This window comes from Mastigoproctus giganteus, chromosome 6 (genome assembly GCF_048544385.1).
Source record: "Mastigoproctus giganteus isolate SK-2022 chromosome 6, ASM4854438v1, whole genome shotgun sequence".
In the NCBI taxonomy this organism is placed as follows: Eukaryota; Metazoa; Arthropoda; class Arachnida; order Uropygi; family Thelyphonidae; genus Mastigoproctus; species Mastigoproctus giganteus.
In genome coordinates this window covers 119,287,068-119,310,038 of record NC_143580.1, presented here as the reverse complement: position 1 = coordinate 119,310,038, position 22,971 = coordinate 119,287,068, and the positions used below count along the sequence as shown (strand labels likewise).

General features: G+C 39.4%; 1 protein-coding gene across 1 annotated transcript in view; it reads left to right on the top strand.

Annotated features, from left to right (window-relative positions):
- The window catches only part of LOC150084536 (protein amalgam-like), a 350,510-nt gene that overhangs the window by 244,545 nt on the left and 82,994 nt on the right, over positions 1–22,971 (top strand). The window contains exon 6 of the mRNA XM_090376474.1: positions 10,454–10,729. Coding sequence (XP_090232600.1) covers positions 10,454–10,729 — 276 coding nt within the window. The remainder of the gene's footprint in view (positions 1–10,453; positions 10,730–22,971) is intronic.

Below are 22,971 nucleotides of genomic sequence, written 5' to 3'. Positions count from 1 at the left end.
TTTTTTTTGTTCCTGGAAAAGAATTCCTTGTCTTCATTTTTAGCTCTCTTTGCTATTGATTTCTCTTATTCAGCTTTCTCCTATTTTGTATCATCAGTGGATTTATTACTTATTTGTTTATAATACTTGTATAAATTAGTATCTCAAGATAATTTGTAAGTATCCCATTCTTTTTATCTTTTGTTCAGTAAAACTCATCTTAACCTCACTTTTCATTCATTTAGGCATCTTTCTTTCTTTTGTGGAACTTCTGCGCCTCCGTAGCCAGGTGGGAAGGAGCAGCAGTGCGTAGCACACGCTTCTTGATTAGACCGGGGTTCGAGCCCGTCACCACCAAATACGAAGGATGTGGAAAGGTCAGGGAATGACCACCGCATATTCCCGGAGCAATATGGCCTTAGTTGCTAATGCTCCTCAAAGCCAAATAATAACATAACAAATAACAACGTGGAACTTCTCCACTGAAACAAATGGATTTTCAGCTTCCAGCACGAATCCCCTGAATTCTTCCCATAATAAACTCATATTCAACAGTGTATGGGTGTTTCTCCAGATAACAGAACCTAAGAAGTACCTCAATCTACACTACTCCTCTCTATTGAAATTGAGGTCATCCTCTTTTTCTTTCACCATAGAGATCTCTTTGAAACTACCCATTTTATGACATTTTGGGGTCTACCTGCTATGATTTCTGTACTGTCAAATTTTGGATGAAGTTTGGATTTTTGATGAGAACCAATGGAGCCACTGTTTAAAGAAGTAATGCAGGACCATCTAGAGAGGAATGCAGTTATACTGCAGTGACAGCATGGATTGTTAAGGGGCAGTCTTGTTTGACCATACCATTCTGATTGGGTACTATGACATATTAAAAAGGAACTGGATGCAAAAAATAATTTTGGGATCATACTTAGATTTCAGAAAAGCTTTTGATACTGTTCACATAAAGGACTACTGTATAAATTAAAGCAATGTGGCATTAAGGGCAAGTTACTGATATTGGCCTGCTGGCCCATTGTTGTTTTTTATATTTAGTAATGTTCATGAAGATATATCAGGCTTAATGTTTAAGTTTGCAGATAATACAAAGTTTGGAAGAGTGGTTAATGACAGTAGTAGCAGGTATGCTACTGCAACAAGTTGTAGAAAAATTAGGCAGATGGGCTGAGAAATGGCAGTAAAAGTTCAACATTAACAAATGCAAGGTACTGCATCTGGGTAGCAGTAATCTGAAATTAACAGTACCAATTGTGTGGTACTACAGTCAGGCTAGTGGAAAATGAAAAAGACCTGGGATAATTGTGCAGTCAGATATGAAGTTGTCTGAGCAGTGCAGACAGACTGTTAGGACAGATCATGGGGTTTTGTCAATGATATTCTAGAATTTTGCTAGCAGGGATAAGGAGGTGATTATCCCATTATACAAGGCAATGGTTAGGCTGTTCTTGAGTACTGCATACAGGTCTGGAGGCCTCGTTTTAGGAAGGAAGGATGTAGATCTGTTGATGGGTGAAGAGAAGGGCAACTAGATTGATGAAGGGAATGAAAAGGTGGTCTTATCAAGAAAATATTTCAGTCTGTAAATTGCTGCATCTGGAGACTAGGCACCTGTGAGGTGATCTGATCTAGGTGTTTAATGCTCTGAATGGATTGAGCAGGCTCATTTCTGATGTCATTCTTTCTCTTGCTCAGGCATAAATTCAAAATGAGGAAGGATGGTTGCAAAATAGATGTGGAGGTGCACCTTCATCCAGTGGGTTATTGAGTTTTGGAACAAACTTCCATATGTTGTTGTGGAAATGGGTAGTTTGAATAAATTCAAGAAAGAACTAGATAAATTATTGGAGAGAATGGGCATGTGATGTGGGTAGATTTTTTTTTTTTTTTGCTTGCCTGGTATTTTATAAACTTGCTTTCTTGCATCATATCCCACTATTAATACTATATCGGCATTGGTTAACCTAATGAAAAGCTCAAATTCATTTAATTTATTTATAGTACTCCTAGCACTTTCAATGTAGACAAATTAAGTTTTGTGTATTTTTTGGCTGTTTACAACCCTGACCCTATCTATTATAGTTGCTGAAATATTTTTTTTCTTGGTACTGTGTGACTGATGGTGGTTTTTGTACCTATTCATTGTTTCTCTGCATGAGGTAATATGTCAGACACAACTACTTGTAGAGAAGGTGTAAGGGCGATTTTAGCCACGTCACTAATCTATATCATTCTGATGACTTCCCTTCTGTTAGTTGAATTTCGTTAGCAGTTAAATTGTACGTTTAAATAAATACGTATAACGACTTAGATTACAAACGTAATATAATTAATTCTATTTAACATAATTAATAACATAACATAATTAATTATAATAAATTAATAGAATCATGACTCAGACCAGAGCAGCAAAGCAAAAGGCTCAAGCTAATGGAAGTGCTGTGGCTCAGAGCAGAACTGAGGGGGGCAGTTGTCCTCTGACTCACAGCCTTATAAAATGCACTGTTTGCAGAGCAATCGGGTACGGGACATGATACTGCCAAGGGGGATGTCTTTGTGTGTGCGCGATGCAAGGAGTGTATCGATATCAGGCAACAAGCTGCTCCAAGGAAACCACATGCCAAATTGGTAGAAGCACCGAGGGGAGATGTTGTTTTATTACAACATTCTGGATTAGTTCCAAAATTTGCCAAAAAGGGGGAGTTTGGAAAAAACGCCAAAGTATCTTTTGCAGCGTGCAGAGGATATGAAGTATGCCAAAGATGCATATGAGAATTTTGATAAATAAATGTCAATAATTTTAAACAACCAATTTTTTTTTTTCTTTTAAAACATGTTGCAAAGATTGGATTTCTTGACGTAACTCTTTGGCATTGATATTGCTGCTCCCGTTTTCGCCAGTGAGAATTTCTTCGCACATTTCGTTTTTTTGCACTTTCAAATAAATTCATTAAGTTTCCTGATTTTAGAATAAGATGAAAAGCCGAGGAACCCCAGGGGTTCACATCTGGTGAGTATGGGCTTAGCAAACCCAGGGTCCTGAGCTGGATATCATCAGTCTTCTCTCTCTCTCTCTCTCTCTCTCTCTCTCTCTCTCTCTCTCTCTCTCTCTCTCTCTCTCTCTCTCTCTCTCTCTCACTCACTCTCAGGGTAACTCGGGAATTTTTTTTTTGGCTGGTACAGCGTGGGCTTCAGGTTTCCTTGAACGATATGGCTAATAATAATAATATTTCATTCATCTGACCAAATCTTTCTTGTAAGCTAATGATAGCTACATCGATCATTATATTAAAAAATTCCGTTTCAAACCATTTGGTTGCATCAATAGAGCCTTCATCTGATGAAGTTTCGTAGATAAACTCGAGCTTTTTTCTAGAAACTTGCACTTCTAGTAACACTGACGGTACTTCCAACTCAGTTTCAATGTCTGTAGCTTTATCCAGGCAGAATTTAAATAAATCTTGATGTTCTAAATTCGTTAGTTGACAAAGAGATCCATCAATATAATTGCAGTGGTCATTTCAATTGTACTACTTTGCATGGATTTACTTACTTTATTTACAATACTCAATGGTTCATACCAAACAACTACACTGATAATAAACACTTGAAATAAGTAATTTCTATTAATAAACCTTGTATTTCAGACTGCAATTCTGCATCTTTTCCTTTGGCCTGTTCCTTGATTTCATTTAATGCAGTTGTAATATTTTGTAATTGATATCGTTTCAGGCGACAACTCAGCGTTGTTATGGGCCTATATGAGAGCTTGAAGGACAGGGTGGATGCCCTCGAATGATCTAAATAGCTTACAAAGTACCCATCAAGCTCTCAGCTGCCCACATCAACGCCAGAGCTTGCACTTGATCATAACATAACACAGAGGCAACCCCCAAGACAGAATGCGTTGGTCCCAAAGGAACTAGTTGTTCTCGCTGACTCTATTCTCAGGGAAACGGGGAACATATTGTTCAAAAAGGATAGGTGGAACAGGACCAAGATATGTCTGCCAGGGGCAAAGGACGATGACGTTGTAGAGCGGATATCATCTTTTAAGGGCACAAAAGTGATTATGAGAAATCATTGGCAAAGGGTGCAAAGAAAAACAACAAAGAGTTCTTTACCTATGTAAACTCTAGAAGGAAAGGGAAGAATCAGATTGGTCCACCGGATATTGATAGTTCAAGTGTTGATGGTCCTGCTCAGGTGGCTAACAAACTAAATGAGTAATTTGCATCTACATTCACAGATGACGGGTTATTCAGGGAGGGGAATGCCAGAGTTGAATTAAACTGTGACAGGGAGCTAGATGATGTTGTCATAACTGAGAGGAAAGTGGAAGAGAAATTGTTGAAGATAAACATATAAAAGGCACCCGGGGTGATGGGATCTATCCAGTTATATTAAAGGAGGCAGCAGAGGAAGTAAGCAGACCTTTAGCCATAATTATGAGAGCTTCCTTGGACTCAGGGGAGGTACCCATGGACTGGAGATGTGCAAACGTTACCTCAATTCACAAAGGAGGAACAAAGGGCGACACAAATAATTATATACCTGTTAGTTTAACTTTTGCTCCAGAAAAATTAATGGAGGCACTGGTTAAAGAAGCACTGCAGGATCATCTAGACAAGACTTCAGTTACAGCTCTGACACAGCGTGGTTTTTTTTAAGGGAAAGTCTTGCCTGACCAATTTGATTGGATACTATGATGTGGTCACAAAAGAACTGGATGCAGGGAATAACTTTGATATCATATATTTGGATCTTAAGAAGGCTTTTGATACTGTTGCACGTGGAAGACTGCTCCACAAATTGCAGCAGTGTGGCATTGGAGGAAATTACTGCTATGAATAAGGGATGGTTGAGTGGGAGAAGAAGACAGAGAGTAGTAATCAATGGATACTGCTCATCGTGGACTAATGTTATTAGTGGAGTCCCTCAGGGTTCAGTGTTCGATCCATTGTTGTTTACTGTATTTATAAATGAAATTGATGATGGTATATCAAGCTTAATGTCCAAGTTTGCAGACGACTCGAAGGTTGGCAGTGTTGTTAAGGACACTAATGACAGTACGCTGCTGCAATAGAACCTAGAAAAGTTAAGCAGATGGGCTGAGAGGTGGCAAATGAAGTTTAACTTTGACAAATGTAAAGTACTACATATGGGAAGCAGTAACCCCAGAGTGATGTATCAACTCTGTGGTACTACACAGTGGTAGAGAACGAAAAGGACCTAGGGGTAATTGTGCAGGCAGATATGAAGTTTTCTGAGCAGAGCAATCTGCAAGAGTAGCTCATGGTATCTTGTCAATGATATACAGGAATTTTTCTAGCAGAGATAAGGATGTGATTATCTCCTTGTATAAGGCAATGGTCAGGACACACCTTGAGTACTTAATACAGGTCTGGACTCCTAATTTTAAGAAGGATGTAGAGCTGTTGGAACGAGTACAGAGAAGGGCGACAAGATTAGTGAATGGAACAAAGGGTTGCTCTTAAGGAAGAAAGGTTTAAGTTTCGCAGATTACAGTGTTTGGAGACTAGGCACCTGCGAGGTGATCTGATTGAGGTGTATAAAGCGTTGAATGGTTTGAGCATGCTCAATGCTGATGGGATTCTTCCTCTTGCTCAGAATAATCACCTGAGTGGGTATAAATTCAGATTGAGTAAAGACAGTTGTACGATAGATGTGCGGAAGTTTGCCTTTCGCCAGCGGGTAGTTGGTTGGTGGAACAGACTTCCGTTTGTTGTTGTGATGTTGATAGCCTAAATAAATATAAGGCTGAGCTGGATAGGTATTTCGAACGAATGGAGGGGTGAAATGGGAGGGGGGGGTGTTTTTTTTTGGCTGATGCTGCGTAAGCCTGCTTTCTTGCATCATATGCCTCTACTAATGGTAATGCTAATTCAGAGCAAAGCAAACAGTTTTAAATGGGAATCTACATTATCGTAAGTTCTTGTAGCATTAAAACTAGATTTAAAATAAAATAGGCAAACTTTCATTTTTTTTAACATCTTGAAAATCTGATTATAAACTGAACAAATTTATTGAAATATAAATAAAGCAATATTGAACTTTTTTATATACTTAAAGTATTATTTTTAAAAACAACCACTTTTTTTATATTTAAATTAAAACATTATCGAAATTCATTCCCCGTACATTCCATGGCCCGGGTGGTCGCCGGATCCGCTCGTCCCTAGGTACTGGCCAGCGGGTGGTTAGTGGGTGGAACAGACTTCCATCCCTTGTCGTGGAAGTTGATAGCTTAAATAAGTTTAAGGCTCAGCTTGACAGGTATTTCGAACGAACAGAGGGGTGAAGTGGAAGTGGTTATTTTTTTTTTTTTTTTTTTTTTTTTGGCTGATGCTGCATAAGCTTGCTTTCTTGCATCAAATGCCTCTACTAATGCTAATGCTAACATCTCGGCGTTCTTGTGGGCCTATATGAGAGCTTGAAGGACAGGGTGGATGCCCTCGAAGAAACTAAATTGAGGGGCCCATCAAGCTCTCAGCTGCCCACATCAATGCCAGAGCTTGCACTTGGTCATCAGGCAACACAGAGGCAGCCCCCTAGGCAGAATGCGCTGGTCCCGAAGGAACTAGTAGTTGTTGGTGACTCTATTGTCAGGGAAATGGGGAACATGCTTTGTAAAAAAAGATAGGTGGAACAGGACCAGGGTATGTCTGCCAGGGGCAAAGGTTGATGACGTTGTAGAGCGAATATCATCTTTTAAGGGCACAAAAGGTGATATAGTTGTACGCGTTGGCACTAATAATATTAAGAGTAGGAGACTGGCAGAATTACTTAACAAGTACAGGTCACTGTTGAACAAAAGCCGAGAATTAGGGTTGAATTTGAAAGTGTCTGCAATTCTGCCCAGACACGATAGGAGGGAGTATATGATGAGAGCCTTGTCGATCAATTCGGCCCTGGAAAGATTGTGCAAGGCTCAAGGGGTAGAAGTTTTTTCAGCCTGGACTGTACTTGTTAACAGGAGAGATTGCTTCTACAGGGATGGGATACACTTAAATAGAAAGGGTGCAAGAATATTTGCTGATGCTATCGAGGCAGTGTTAGGTGGGTCGGAAAACTGCTAGCTTGGAGGGATACATACAAAGACTAATAGATTGACAGTAGCCACTGGCAGAGGTGAAAGAGATTCTTGCACTGCTTCTATTAGAATGAGCAGAAGCCTGAAAAACAAGATGCATGGTATTTCAGAGACTGCTGGGAGCCATTGGGGTACAAGTAAACACATGGGTTGTGTTAGGGTAGCTAAGAATAGAAACAGGTGCAGGTATACCTGCGTGTACACCAATGCTAGGAGTTTAGTAAATAAATTTGATGAATTTGAAGTATTGCTCAAAACATCAAAGGCAGATATTGTTGGGATATCAGAGACGTGGTGTCACACAGATATAAGGGATGCAGAACTGCAGTTTGGGGAGTACAACGTCTACAGAAAGGATAGACAGGATAGGAAGGGGGGAGCGGTTATGCTATTAGTTAAGAAACACATAAAAACCAAGGAAGTGAAGCCAGTCGACATCGCTGGACAGTGTAGTGTTGAGTCAGTTTGGTGTGACATAAGCATTGGGAGATCAAAATTGAGAGTAGGAGTGTGCTATAGGCCTAATGACTCTGATGAGTATAATAAGGAACTATACAGGGAAATAGAGTGGGCCAGTAAATCAGAGAGTCTTATAATGGGAGATTTTAATTTCCCAGATATTGACTGGAATTTGGGGGCTGGTTACTCACACACTAGCAGGGCTTTTGTGGATTTATTGGATGATTGTTTTCTACATCAGCATGTTCGGGAGGCAACTAGAGGGAGTAATACTCTTGATTTGATTATCAGCAGTGATTCTTCATGCATTAAGAATCTGCAGATAAATGAACCACTAGGTGGCAGTGATCACAGTGTGCTGAAGTGGGATTTACTCAAAGAGGTAACGTAAGGGCAACTACGATGGACTAAGACAGTATTTAAATTCTATACAGTGGGACCAACTGATGATGTTACCAACAGCAAATTCAAAATGGGAAGCATTCAAAGAACTTATCTTGGAAGCTACTAGGCTTTACATACCAACTAAGAAATATTGTTCAAGGTTTAGGCCAAAATGGATGTCAGATGAACTAATGAGGCATATGGCAGAGAAGAAAAATGCATGGGATACTTACAAATTAACACATGACACAGAAGCCTATGATAGATACAAGTTGATATGCAACCAAGTTACAAAGGAGGTTAGGCAGGCGAAGGCAGATTACGAGAAATCCTTGGCAAGGGAAGCAAAGAAAAACAGCAAAGAGTTCTTTACTTATGTAAACTCTAGAAGGAAGGGGATGAATCAGATTGGTCCACTTGATATTGATGGGTCAACTGTTGATGATCCTGCTCAGGTAGCTAACAAACTAAATGAATATTTTGCATCGACATTCACACATGAGGAGTTATTCAGCAAGGGGAATGCCAGCGGTGTATTCAACTCTAGCAGTAAGCTAGAGAATCTTGAAATAACTGGGAGTAAAGTGGAGGAGAAACTGTTGAAGATAAACACAAGAAAGGCACCCGGGGTGGATGGGATCTATCCAGTTATATTAAAGGAGGCAGCAAAGGAAGTAAGCAAACCCTTAGCCATAATTATGGGAGCTTCCTTGGATCTTAGACTGGAAATGTGCAAATGTGACCCCAATTCACAAAGGAGGTTCAAAGGCTGACACAAGTAATTATGGACCTGTGAGCTTAACTTCTGTTCCAGGAAAATTAATGGAGTCACTGGTTAAAGAAGCACTGCAGGATCATTTAGACAAAACTTCAGTTATAGCTCAGACACAGCATGGTTTTGTTAAGGGGGAGTCTTGCCTGACCAACTTGATTGGATACTATGATGCAGTCACAAAAGAACTGGATGCAGGGAATAACTTTGATATTATATACTTGGATCTTAGAAAGGCTTTTGATACTGTTGCACATGGAAGACTGCTACACAAATTGGAGCAGTGTGACATTGGAGGCAAATTGCTGCTATGGATAAAGGGGTGGTTGAGGGGGAGAAGACAGAGTGGTAATTAATGGACACTGCTCATCGTGGACTAATGTTATTAGTGGAGTCCCTCAGGGCTCAGTGTTGGGTCCATTATTGTTTTCTGTATTTATAAATGATATTGATGATGGTATATCAAGCTTAATGTCCAAGGTTGCAGATGATACAAAGGTTGGCAGGGTTGTCAAGGACACTACTGACACTATGCTGCTGCAACAGGATCTGGAAAGGTTGAGCAGATGGGCTGAGAGGTGGCAAATGAAGTTTAACATTGACAAATGTAAAGTACTACACATGGGAAACAGCAACCCCAGAGCAACGTATCAACTCTGTGGTACTACACTGACAGTGGTAGAGAATGAAAGGGACTTGGGGGTGGTTGTGCAGGCAGATATGAAGTTCTCTGAGCAGTGCAGACGGGCTGCAAGAGTAGCTCATGGAGTATTGTCAATGATATACAGGAATTTTTCCAGCAGGGATAAGGAGGTGATTATTCCATTGTATAAGGCAATGGTCAGGCCACACCTAGAGTACTGTATACAGGTCTGGAGACCTCATTTCAAGAAGGATGTAGAGCTGCTGGAACGAGTACAGAGAAGGGCAACAAGATTAGTGAATGGAACAAAGGGGTGCTCTTACGAAGAAAGGCTTAAGTGTTGCAAATTACAGTGTCTGGAGACTAGGCACCAGCGAGGTGATCTGATAGAGGTGTATAAAGCCTTGAATGGTTTAAGCATGCTCAATGCTGATGGGATTCTTCCTCTAGCTCAGAAAAATCACCTGAGAGGGCATAAATTCAAATTGAGGAAAGACAGATGTAGGATAGACGTGCGGAAATTTGCCTTTAGCCAGCGGGTGGTTGGTTGGTGGAACAGACTCCCATCCCTTGTGGTGGAGGTTGATAGCCTAAATAAGTTTAAGGCTCAGCTGGACAGGTATTTTGAACGAACAGAGGGGTGAAGTGGAAGTGGGTTTTTTTTTTTTTTTTTTTGGCTGATGCTGCATAAGCTTGCTTTCTTGCATCAAATGCCTCTACTAATGCTAATGCTTACTCCCTGAATTAGCCCTGGACTCTTAAGACATTTTAAGAAAAACTAGCAAAAACTCTTGTACCTCCTTTGTTCAAATGAATTCCAATTTTACAAAACAAATCTACTATTAATTAGGGGATGTCATGCTGGGAAAATTTTTTTTTCCCAATTATCCGTGAATAGTCGCCAATTTTTAGAATTAAATTGAAATAATAAATGAAATCTGAATATTTCTTTTGATATGTTCAGATTTTATATATTTTTATGGATCTACAAAAAAAGAAAGGCATTTAGATTTTAAGTAAATAAATAACTTGATATTTTAAAAAACATGAATTTATTTGTTCATCTCTTATTATTTTCTTTCAGATGCTCCAGAAATAAATGTTATAAAAGATTGGGTGCATGCTGGAGAAGGTAACAGCATAAAATTATCATGCTCTGTTCGAGGCGAACCAGTACCAACTGTCACTTGGCTCCATGGTGACAATACCACTGTTTATGAGACAGATTCAGTTCGCCTGAAAAATTCAGGCAATACCTATACTTTGCATATAAGGAAAATCTCAGTTGAAGATTTTGGTAGTTATGTGTGTTTGGCTAATAACTCTCTTGGTAAATCTTATGAAATTTTACAAGTATCAGGTAAGTATTTGTGCTTTCTATATGATGTTATTTTGGGTATCAGTGTTAGAAGCTATGTTAAATTATATTTTACATTGTTAGGAATATAATAAGAGCATGTTTATATAAACAGGAATGTTGCCAGCATTTCTTTAGTGTTGGATAGAAATTTTATATTTTCCAGTGATTAGGTCAGACATTGAAAAATGCTAAAAAGAAATGTTAAAATAATGTTTATGGTGGAAGGAGAGAGAGAGAGAGAGAGAGAGAGAGAGAGAGAGAGAGAGAGAGAGAGAGAGAGAGAGAGAGATGGTTTTTCTAATGGAGATGAGTGGAAAAGCATGAAAACATTGCAGTACCAGCCCCGATTCTTCTATTCTACAATAATAATAATACTTCAGCAGAAAATAGAAAATTAAGAGTCAAGATAGGCCAATTGACCCAATACCAATGGGGTAATAGGAGTAAGAAATTATTATTATTATTATTATTAGCCATATGATTCAAGGAAGCCCGAGGCTTATGCTGCACCTGCAAAAAAAAAAAAAAAAAAAATCTGAATTACCCTGAGAGAGAGAGAGAGAGAGAGAGAGAGAGAGAGAGAGAGAGAGAGAGAGTGAGTCAGAAGTAGAAGGGAATCGCCGAAAAAGAGAAGAATGATGAAATCCAGCTCAGGATCCTGGGTGTGCCAAGCCCATAATCACCAGTTGTGAGCCCCTGGGGTTAAATTGATTGGTTGGAAAAGTGAAGAGCATCCTCAAGAGAGGCAGTGTCCACAGCAAACATGAGACAAAAAAATCAGAGAATACGACAGTACTTGGACTCACTAAAGCAGAACCTCCTCACACTCATCAAAAGACTATGCCAATACAAAGAGCGCTTCCAGAGGAAAATAAACAACCAAATCTTCCATGAGGACCAATGAGGCTTCTTCAGGAGTCTTGGAGAAGACGGGAAAGAAGGGAAAGGATCACCCAACAGGAAGATGATTGAGGAGTTCTGGGGCAACATTTGGAGCAGGGAAGTAAGACATAACAGCCGAGTCCCCTGGATAGAACCAGAACTCAAGTAAACCATGGATGTACAAGAGATGAGAGAGTGGGATATTCGTGAAGAAGTAGTAAAAAAGACAATCAGGAACTCTCACAAGTGGTGAACTCCAGGAATAGATAACGTCCACACCTACTGGTACAAAAAGATCACTTGCACAAACAAGCACCTGGCAGAGCAGTTCACCCAAATGATAAGGCACACAGAGAGAGACAATCCCGAAGTTTCTCATTCAAGGAATCACATATCTGACCTGGCAAAATACAGACCAATCACCTGGATCCCAATGATGTACAAGATCCGGACGAGCTGCATAACCAAGAAGATAGCAGACCACTTGGAGAGCTAAGTGGTCTGATATCCAAGTGGTCAACATAATGGCCAAGCAGCAGAAAGGATGCAAGCAGTTGAGCAAAGGATGCAAGGAGCAATTAACCATAGATGCCGCAGTTATGGAGCAAGCCTACAAGAAGCGCCGCAACATGTACACAGCCTACAAAGATTACCGCAGGGCCTTCAACTCCATGCTTCATAGCTACCTATTAGGTGAAATGGAAATTAACACAGAAGTGACACAGAAGCTTATGATAGATATAAGTTGGTCTGTAGCCAAGTCACAAAGGAGGTTAGGCAGGCAAAGGCAGGTTACAAGAAATCTTTGGCAAAGGATGCAAAGAAAAATAGCAAAGAGTTCTTTACTTATGTAAACTAAAGAAGGAAGGGAATGAATCAGATTGCTCCACTTGATATCGATGGTTCAACTGTTGATGATCCTGCTCAAGTAGCTAACAAACCAAATGAGTATTTTGCATCTACATTCACACATGAGGAGTTATTTAGGGAGGGGAATGCCAGGGGTCAGTTAAACTCTGGCAGTGAGCTAGATGATTTTGTAATAACTGAGAACAAGGTGGAGGAGAAATTGTTGAAGATAAACATAAGAAAGGCACCTTGGGTGGATGAGATCTATCCAGTTATATTGAAAGAGGTACCAGAGGAATGTATTGTCAATGATATATAGGAATTTTTCTAGCAGGGATAAGGAGGTGATTATTCCCTTGTATAAGGCAATGGTCAGGCCACACCTAGAGTACTGTATACAGATTTGGAGGCCTCATTTCAAGAAGGATGTAGAGCTGCTGGAACGAGTACAGAGAAGGACAACAAGATTAGTGAATGGAACAAATGGTTGCTCTTATGAAGAAAGACATAAGTTTTGCAAATTACAGTGTCTGGAGACTAGGCACCAGCGAGGTGATCTGATAGAGGTGTACAAAGCCTTGAATGGTTTGAGCATGCTCAATGCTGATGGGATTCTTCCTCTTGCTCAGAATAATCACCTGAGAGGGCATAAATTCAAATTGAGTAAAGACAGATGTAGGATAGATGTGCGGAAATTTGCCTTTAGCCAGCGGGTGGTTGATTGGTGGAACAGACTTCCAGCTTTTGTTGTGAATGTTGATAGCCTAAATGAATTTAAAGCTGAGCTGGACAAGTATTTGGAACGAAAGGAGGGGTGAAATCGGAGCGTGTTTTTTTGGCTGATGCTGCACAAGCTTGCTTTATTGCATCGTATGCCTCTTCCAATGCTAGTGCTATAGTGCATTGTAAACTGTAGAACAAACTTCCACATTAACCCCAGGGGCTCACATCTGGTGAGTATGGGCTTGGCACACCCAGGGTCCTGAGCTGGATATCATCATTCTTCTTTTTCTTGATGATTCCCTTCTACTTCTCTCTCTCTCTCTGGGGGTAATTCAGAATTCCCCCCCCCCTGGTGCAGCATAAACCTCAGGCTTCCTTGCACCATATGGCTAATAATAATAATAAATAATAATGTCGTTGTAGAAGTTGATAGCTTAAATAAATTCAAGGCAGAACTATACAAACATTTTTAGCGAGTGGATGGGTATAATGAGAAGGGGGTTTTTTTTTTTTTTTTTTGGCTGATGCTATATAAGCTTGCTTTCTTGCATCGTGTGCCTTTACTAATAATACTAATGCTAATTAGAGGCTGAACATCTACAAAGTCAATCCAATAGTGACAAACCTCCTAGGAGAAATGATGGTGAAATGGAGTACCACCATTAAGGTCGAGAATATCACAACCAAGCCAATCCCCATCAGGAGAGGAATCTTTCAGGTTGATGCCCTGAGCCCACTGTGGTTCTGTCTAGCACTTAACCTGCTATCCACCATGCTGAACAGCAGCAAGTACGGATATAACCTCAAAGAAGGAAGAAAGAACCTGTACACCCTCACCCACCTGATGAACATGGATGACATCAAGCTCTATGTGGCAACCGAGAAGCAACTCCAGCAATTACTCCGGATCACCAAAGAATTCAGCAATGATATTAGGATGGAATTTGTTCTAGACAAATGCAAGACCCACAGATTACACCAGGGAAAATTAATCAACTGATTCTACCAGCTGAAAATTGGTAAAGAGATGAAAGCCATGGCAGAGGTAAAGGCATACAAATACTTGAGATGATGCCAGCTCAGCAGTTACAGCACAAGGAGATGAAGGCCTGCCTGACAAAAAAATACCATCAGAGACTCAGTAGCCCGCTCAAAGCAAAGCTGAACAGAGGGAACACAGTTAAAGCCATAAATACCTATGCAGTTCCAGTGCTAACATACTCCTTCGGAGTTATAGATTGTACGAATACTGAACTGGAGGATATAACAAGAAAGACAAGAACAGTAATGATCAATAGCCACCAACACCACCCAAAGTCAGCCGTGGAGAGACTGACAATTGCTCGGAAAGAAAGAGGAAGGGGCCCGATAGACCTCATTGAGAACAGAAAACAGCGATTGCTAACCTGAAAGATTATTTTCAGAGACATACAACAGCACTCAACCAGGCAATAAGGAAGATAGACAAGTGGTATACTCCACTCAACCTCGGTGAGGAGTCCCCTCCCAACCAGGAGGCACAAATGAAGCTATAACGATGGGGAAAAAAAGACACCGTGGCAGGCACTACAGTGATCTCCATCAAGTTCAAATACATAAAATTGCATCCAATGCATTGCTCACAAACGTGACACTCTTCCCCAAAATGGAAGGATTCATGCTCACCATCCAAGACCAGGTAATCAACTGCAGAAACTATAGAAAATGCATTTCCAAGAAGCCTGGAGTGTCTGATGACACATGTTGACGATGCCACCTGGCCTCAGAAACGATTCAACACATCGCTGCGGGATGCAAGGTGATCACCCAGATTGAGTTAACTCATAGACATGACCAGGTAGCCAGGATAATACATCGGAAGCTAGCAAGGAAATACCAGTTGATCAAAGAAAGCATACTGTACTACAAGTACGAACCCCAGGCAATACTAGAGACCCCAACCCACAAGCTGTACCGGGACCGTGCCATAATAACGGATAAGACAGTCCCACACAATAGACTGGACATAACCTTTTTGGACAAGAAGGAAAAGGCTACCTATGTGATTGACATAGTTGTACCCAACACTGGGAACCTGCAGAAAACCCATGGCAAAAAAATCAGGTAGTACATGAACCTAAGACAGGAGATTAAAGATATGTGGCATATGTAACAAGGAACAACCATCCCGATCAGTATGTCTGCCACTGGTATGGTGCCAAAGACCCTACATAACAGCCTAGCAGCAATAGGTCTCCCAGCGAACACCACAGCCTAGCAGCAATAGGTCTCCCAGCAAACACCTATAAGGAACTCCAGAAAGTCACAATCCTGAACACCTGTAGGATAGTGAGAGAGTTCCTCAACCAACAGGAACACCAGACATAACAACAACCACCCCGTATACTTGGTAGCAATACCCAACACGAGGTGGAACTCCCCCCTTTCAAATCAGGGAGAATAATATTAGAGCAGTAATCGGAAGCTAGTAAGGATAATTTTTTTTTTTTTTTTTTTTTCTACTGTACAAGCTTGCTTTCTTGCAATATTTGCCACTGATAATGCTAAAAACTGGTATTATTTTTTTTCTATATAATCTTCTCTAATATCATCATACGTGTTACGGTGATTTGTCGGTATTGTTTATCTCATGTTTATAGAAGAGTGCATCTTGGTCTCCAATCTGCAACAGGATAGATATCTTCTACTGCAATGGGATAGATATAAGCTATAACCTATGGCAGATATAAGCTAGTCTGTAATTAAGTTACAAAGGAGATAAGGCAAGCAAAGGCAGATTACAAAAATCTTTGGCAAAGGATGCTAAGAAAAACAGCAAGGATTTCTTTACTTATATAGACTCAAAAGAAAGTGGATGAATCAGATTGGTCCACTTGATATCAGTGGTTCGACTGTTGATGATCCTAGTGCCTGCTTGGCAACCCAAAGGTCGCGGGTTCGAATCCCGCCTCAGGCTTGGATCAAAGTACTGTAAAAACTTTGGGAGGTGCACTATGGCCACAGAAGCCGATGCGCCAACAACTACCAAAAAAAAAAAAAAAAAAAAAAAAAAAAGTTGATGATCCTGCTCAGAGAGCAAACAAACTGAATGAGTATTAAGACATTAGGCATAATGCCTTATGCATAATGCATTAGGCATTTTCCTTCCTTAATAACTCCTCATTAAGCATGAGGAGTTATTAAGGAAGGAAAATGCCAGAAGGTTATCAAATTGTAGCAGGGTGCTTAATGATTTTGTAATAACTGAGAGCAAAGTGGAGGAGAAATTATTGAAGTTAAACATAAGAAAGGCACACCTGTGGTGGATGGGATTTATCCAGTTATATTAAAGGAACTAAGCAAACCTTTAGCCATAATTATGAGAGCATCCTTGGACTCAGGGGAGGTCCCCACGGACTGGAGATGTGCAAATGTATCCCCAATTCACAAAGGGTGATCGAAGGGTGACACGAGTAATTGCAGACCAGTTAGTTTAACTTCAGTTCCGGGTAAAATAATGGAGTCACTGGTTAAAGATGCATTGCAGGATCATCTAGACAAGACTGTGCTATTAATAATTTAGACACAGCATGGGTTCGTTAAGGGAAAGTTTTGTCTGATAAATTTGATTGGATACTATGATGTGGTTACAATGGAACTGGATGCAAAAAATTAATTTGATATCATATATTTGGATTTCAGGAAATCTTTTGACACTGTTGCGCATGGAAGACTACTGTACAAATTGGAGCAGAATGGTATTAAGGGTAAGTTGCTACAATGGATAAAAGGATGGTTGAGTGGGAGAAGACAGAGGGTAATAAATGGGCACTGTTCTTCATGAACTAATGTTATTAGTGGAATTCCACAGGGTTCGGTGTTGGGCCCACTGTTGTTTTTTATATTTATCATTGTTATTGATGAAGGTATATCAGGCTTAGTGTCCGAAGTTTGCAGATGATACAAAGGTTGGCAGGGTTGTTAATTACAGTAATGGCAGTGTGATACTGCAACGGGATATAGAAAATTTGAGCAGATGGGCTGAGAAGTGGCAACCGAAGTTTAACATTGACAAATGCAAAGTACTGCATATTGGTAGAAGTAACATCAGATGAATGTACCAACTATGTGGTATTACACTTAGGGTGGTAGAAAATGAAAAAGACCTGGGAGTAATTGTGTAGTCAGATATATAATGTTTTCTGAGCAATGCAGACAGGCTGCAAGAGCAGGTCATGGGGTTTTATCAATGATATACAGGAATTTGCTAGCAGGGAAAAGGAGGTGATTATCCCTTTGTATAAGGCAGTGGTCAGGCCACGCCTTGAGTACAGGTCTAGAGGCCTCATTTTAGGAAGGATGTGGATTTGCTTGAGCATGTATAGAGAAGGGCAAGAAGATTGGTGAGGGGAATGAAGGGATCCTCTTACCAAGAGAGGCTTAAGTTCTGCAAATTTCAGTGGCTGGAGACTAGGCACCTGCAAGGTGATCTGATTGAGGTGTATAAGGCCTTGAATGGGTTGAGCATGCTGAATTCTGATGGGATTCTTCCACTTGCTCAGATTAAGAAGCTAAGGGGGCATAAATTCAAATTGAGGAAAGACAGTTATAGAATAGATGTTCAGAAATTTGCCTTTAGCCAGCGGGTGGTTAAATGCTGCAACAAACTTCCATCTGTCTTGGAAGTTGATAGCTTAATAAATTGAAGGAGGAACTGGACAAACATTTAGAGGGAATGGTTGTGTTAATTTTTTTTTTTTTTGGCTGATGCTATATAAGCTCATATGCTTGCTTTCTTGCATCACATGCCTCTGTTACTATTACTATTGCTATTAATAATAATAATAAAAGTTGAAGAAGGGAGAGGATTGACTGACCTCATTGAACAAGAGAAGGTGTGTTTAAGAACCTGTGGGATCAATTCCGGGAAAACAGAGCACCAATCTACGAATCCATAAGAAAGATAGACAAACAGCATAACACTCAACTTCAACAAGGAGACCACACTAACACCAACAGAAGAAACAAAGACAGAAAGATGGGCAAAGAAGGCACACCATGGCAGATGCACACTAATCTGAGCTCCATGAAGACTACATAAATAAGATGGCTTTCAACATGCTATCCATCATGTTCAACCAGCTGTCTACCAAGCTCAACAACAGCAAGTATGGATATAACGTCAAGGAGGGAAGGAAGGAAAAACTTGTATATTCTTTCCAACCTGATGTACATGAATAATATCAAGCTCTACGTGGCAACCAAGAAGCAATTCCAGCAACCCTGGATCACTGAAAAATTCAGCAATGATATCAGGATGAAATTTGGTCTAGACAAATGCAAGATCCATGGATTGCATCAGGGGAAATTAGAGATTGGTAAAGAGATTGAAACCATGATGGGGGAGAGACCTACAAATACCTGGGGAGAATGATGCAGGCCCATGTTGCCAGTTGGTTAAAGTGCCTGCCTGGCAACCAAAAGATCGCAGGTTCGAATCCAGCCTCGGGCTTGGATCAGTGTAAAATGCAAACACTTTGGTAGGTGCATTATGGCCACAGAAACTGATGCACCAACAACTAACAAAAAAAAAAATAAAAAAAATAAAAAAAAAAAAATGCAGGCCCAGTGTTTAGAGCACAAGGAGATCAAGGCCTGCTTGACAAAAAAAAATACCATCAGAGATTCAGAAGCCTGCTAAAAGCAAAGCTGAATGGAGGAAACACAGTTAAAGCCATAAACACCTATGCAGTCCCAGTGCTAACATACTCCTTCGGGTGTATGTTAGCACTGGCACTTCCATAGATTGTACTAACGCTGAGCTGGAGCCACCAATGCTACTTGAAATCAGCAGTGGAGCAATTGACAATAGCTTGGAAAGAAGGAGGAAGGGGCCTCACCGAGCAAAAGAAGGTAGGGATAGATAACTTGAAGGATTACTTCCAGAAAAACAGAGCAGCATTCTACCAGGCCATAAGGAAGATAAACAAGTGGGATACCACCATTCAACCTAAGCGAGGAGTCCCCTCCCACCCAGATGGAAGAAACAAAGTTAGAAAGATGAAAAAAAAAAAAATTATGTACCAGGTACATAATGAGTTGCTGCTGCTCTACTCTTAGACTGATAATGTCACAGCAGCAGCCATTAAAAACATCTTTACTGCAAGAACTGATTATGAAACTGGTACAGTAAAATAAATAAAAAAAGTATTGCTGCATTATTTTTATTGAAAAAACAATTTCAGTACAATGAAATGCAATGAATGGAATTTTTGATTGTACTAGTGTACAATGAAATAATTCGTATAAAATATATTATAATAACACTAAAATTATTGGTCTATAACTAAAATAACATATATAATTTTGACACTCAAATGATTTTAATTCTCGAGTGAATACTCCATCGAGTGTCGTGTAGTATTTACTAAAGTATTTGACTTAATATCTAAATTGAAGACAGTCTTTCATAAATTTGCAAAACTTCTTTCCAGCTTCAGAATTTAATTCTAGATTGAAATCAATAGTGAGAACTATAGGTATACGATTCAGTGGCTCTTCCAATAATTTTGCACCTTCAAATGGAATACGGCATCAAATTCTTGTTTATGAATTTTTGAATTATATCTAACAACATCCCTGGAGTGATGTATATGGTAACGATGAAAATAGATTCACTATTGAATTTGCAGAAGATCCAATTTCATCTGATAATGCTGTTGCATTGCTGCTATTATGTTGTGCAAAGATATGTGGTGTACTGATGATAGTTGAACCTTCACGTTGATATATTGCAACACCACCACTACGAACATCCGACCTTTTAAATTGAGTCACACATTGGAATGGTTTAAGTAATATATGTTCATCATTATTATTTTTCAGGCAATCTAGTTCAGCACGAATTTCTATATTACTAATAGCTTTGCCATATGAAATCGTAGTAGGGATTTGTAATATATAAACTTTGCAATGAGGTCACTTGAGATAACGCCACGTATACAAGTTGCTGTTGATGATTTTTCTCATAATTATATACAACTTTGTCGAAGGTCCCTCCTTGAGATTTATGTATAGTCAAAGCACAAGCACATACTAAAGGAAACTGTGTATGTCTACGTGTTAGTTTCCTATTGTTCTTGAATGAAATCATAGTTGATCATCCTGGTGCCTCTGTAGCCAGGTGGGAAGGAGCAGCAGTGCGTAGCACACGCTTCTTGATTAGACTGGGGTTCGAGTCCATCACCACCAAATACGGAGGATGCGGAAAGGTCAGGGAATGACCACCGCATATCCTGGAGCAATATGGCCTTAGTTGCTAATGCTTCTAAAAACAAAATAAACAAACAACAAACTAGTTGATCATTTTATAATAGGTACAGATTGACTTGGTAAATGTTTATCTTTCACATATTGTTTATAAAGAGATTGAAGGTTATGTCCTATTTTTGACTCAGTAAATTTCATCCATACGCGTTTAACTGTTTCGTCGTCCTCAAATTCAAAATATACTTAAGTACCGATTGCACCGTTTACCAATCCATCGACCACATCTATATTTGTAGTAATCAATAATGGTAGAATGTATGGAAGTCCTGTAGTTTCAGTCACTGACACTTTGGACAGATAACTTGAGTAGTCGAGACCTGCTAATTTTCATAAAATGGGACAAATGCTACTGATTTATTGTAATTTTTCCTTGTAGAGGATCTGCCATCTCATTATGGATTTAAAATTTGTGGAATTTTAATTATTTTAAATGCATAATGAGATTGCAGATCCTCTACAAGAAAAAAATAAAAATTGCAATTAATTATTAGCACGGACATTTTATGAATTTTATTTTGCATACTTGCTAATTGTTCTAAAGAATGAAATCCGTGGTATAAATTTTCATGCGGGTCCCAAATATATAGCTGGAAAAGAAAGTTCTTCTGCATGTACATCAAATTGGAGATGATTTCTGACCGGCGGTGCTATACATAAATATTTATCTCCAGACTATAATAATGTTTGTTGTTGAATTAACAATAGTTCATCATTGTTGACAGGTTCCACAATTTCCTCTGAATGTTCTTGTTGACTATCATCATTTGTCCCCAAGAAATCATCACTCATTTTTATGCCGTAGAATTTATACAAAGGTGAATTTATCAAATACCGTAACCATATTTTCACTATTTTCTTTTGCACACATCCTTGTAGATATGATGATTTATGTATGAGTCTTTGCTTTATATGTACATTAATGGCATAATTGTCATCTAATTCTCTAGGTAATTGACGAACTATCATATTTATGTTAACTGGTACATTTATTACTTGTCCAATGATCCCATATTGTCCATGTTCATAACGTAAACGACGAATTTGCATAAAGGGTAATCATGGTGATATCAAATGCTCAGTTGCAACATCCAGTGGAGGCAAATGAGTAGGATATGTTGGATATATAATCCATTTGATGTGGCCAGTTGGTATCCATCCCTCTTCTAATGAAGTATGACATGTATTACACGTCATGAAAGTACTCACTTCTTGTAAATGAAATTCATTTTGAAGTAATTCATATGAAGTTGTTGGGAATGGTTTAAAATCTAATGGAAACCATAAACGATCACAAACATTACAACAAAATCCAAATGGGTTTTGTACACTAGTTTTTCAAACTCACTGTCAGCTCGTGTAGACACTATAGGGATGTAATCAGGAATCTCATTTAGCCATTTCTAATTTGGTTTTTTTTCGTGCACGATATTCCTTCTTCATTCATTCCTTATAAAATTCCTTCTTTGAGTTTTAGATTCCTGATAAGCAGTGCTTTTTTTTAGGATGGTATGCAATGGTATGCCTTACTGGCACCTTTATTAACAGTGTGCGATGTTTGCACACAGTACATTTCAAAATTTGAAATATTCAGTAATTTTTTTTTTTCGCATGTTTAACCATTATTCAAATACATATGCTTAAAGTTATTTAACTAAATTTGCATTTTTCACTATCTATTGTTAAGATAATTTCTATATAAAACTTTATAACCATTTGTGGAATTTTAAATTACTCAGTTGGATTTTGTTTAACGAACTTAAAATAGTTTCGGTTGAGCGAAAAAAAATTTCGTATAACGAATGGATTAGGAGAGGCTCGGTACGCACTGTTCGCATTTCAGGCAATTTAGGCTGCTGCACGAATTAAGAGAGCTAAAGGGATTACACTTAGTGATACTTGTAGATCCTATCTGACCACCTGTCCCACATATCGAGAACTTGTGCTGGTCAAGGGGTATTCCTGATGTGGACAATGGGATCTCGTCAACCTTTCTACTGTGAGTGTTGAATTGTTTTTTTTTCTGTAAATTTTTCAGTATATTTTCCATATCTCTATTTACATGGTTACAGTACCACAATGACTCCCACATTTTGGACAGTTTCAAAAAAAAAAAAAAAATCAAAATTTAAGAACTAGTCCTCTTGGTCCTTGAGGTTGTCATAGACATTCTCTCAGATATGCCAGACAAGCTGTACTTACTACCTGGGAGTCTAAAACGCTGATGGAACTGATATTCGGGTGGCACTCAAGTCAAGTGGATCCAATTTCGGCAAAGTCCAGACGGTCTGTGACAGCCAAATCCTCTGCTTGCACCTTCACGATGGTGGGACTGTTAGTAATCCTGGGTATAGCCTCCATGCACAAGTACATGGCGGGTGACCACCGAGGTGTGAACCAACGTAAGCAGGGGTCGAGGTGTGGCGCCCACACCACATGGAGGAACGCTGCCCCTCTATGTTACCAGGCAGTACTAGGTGGTA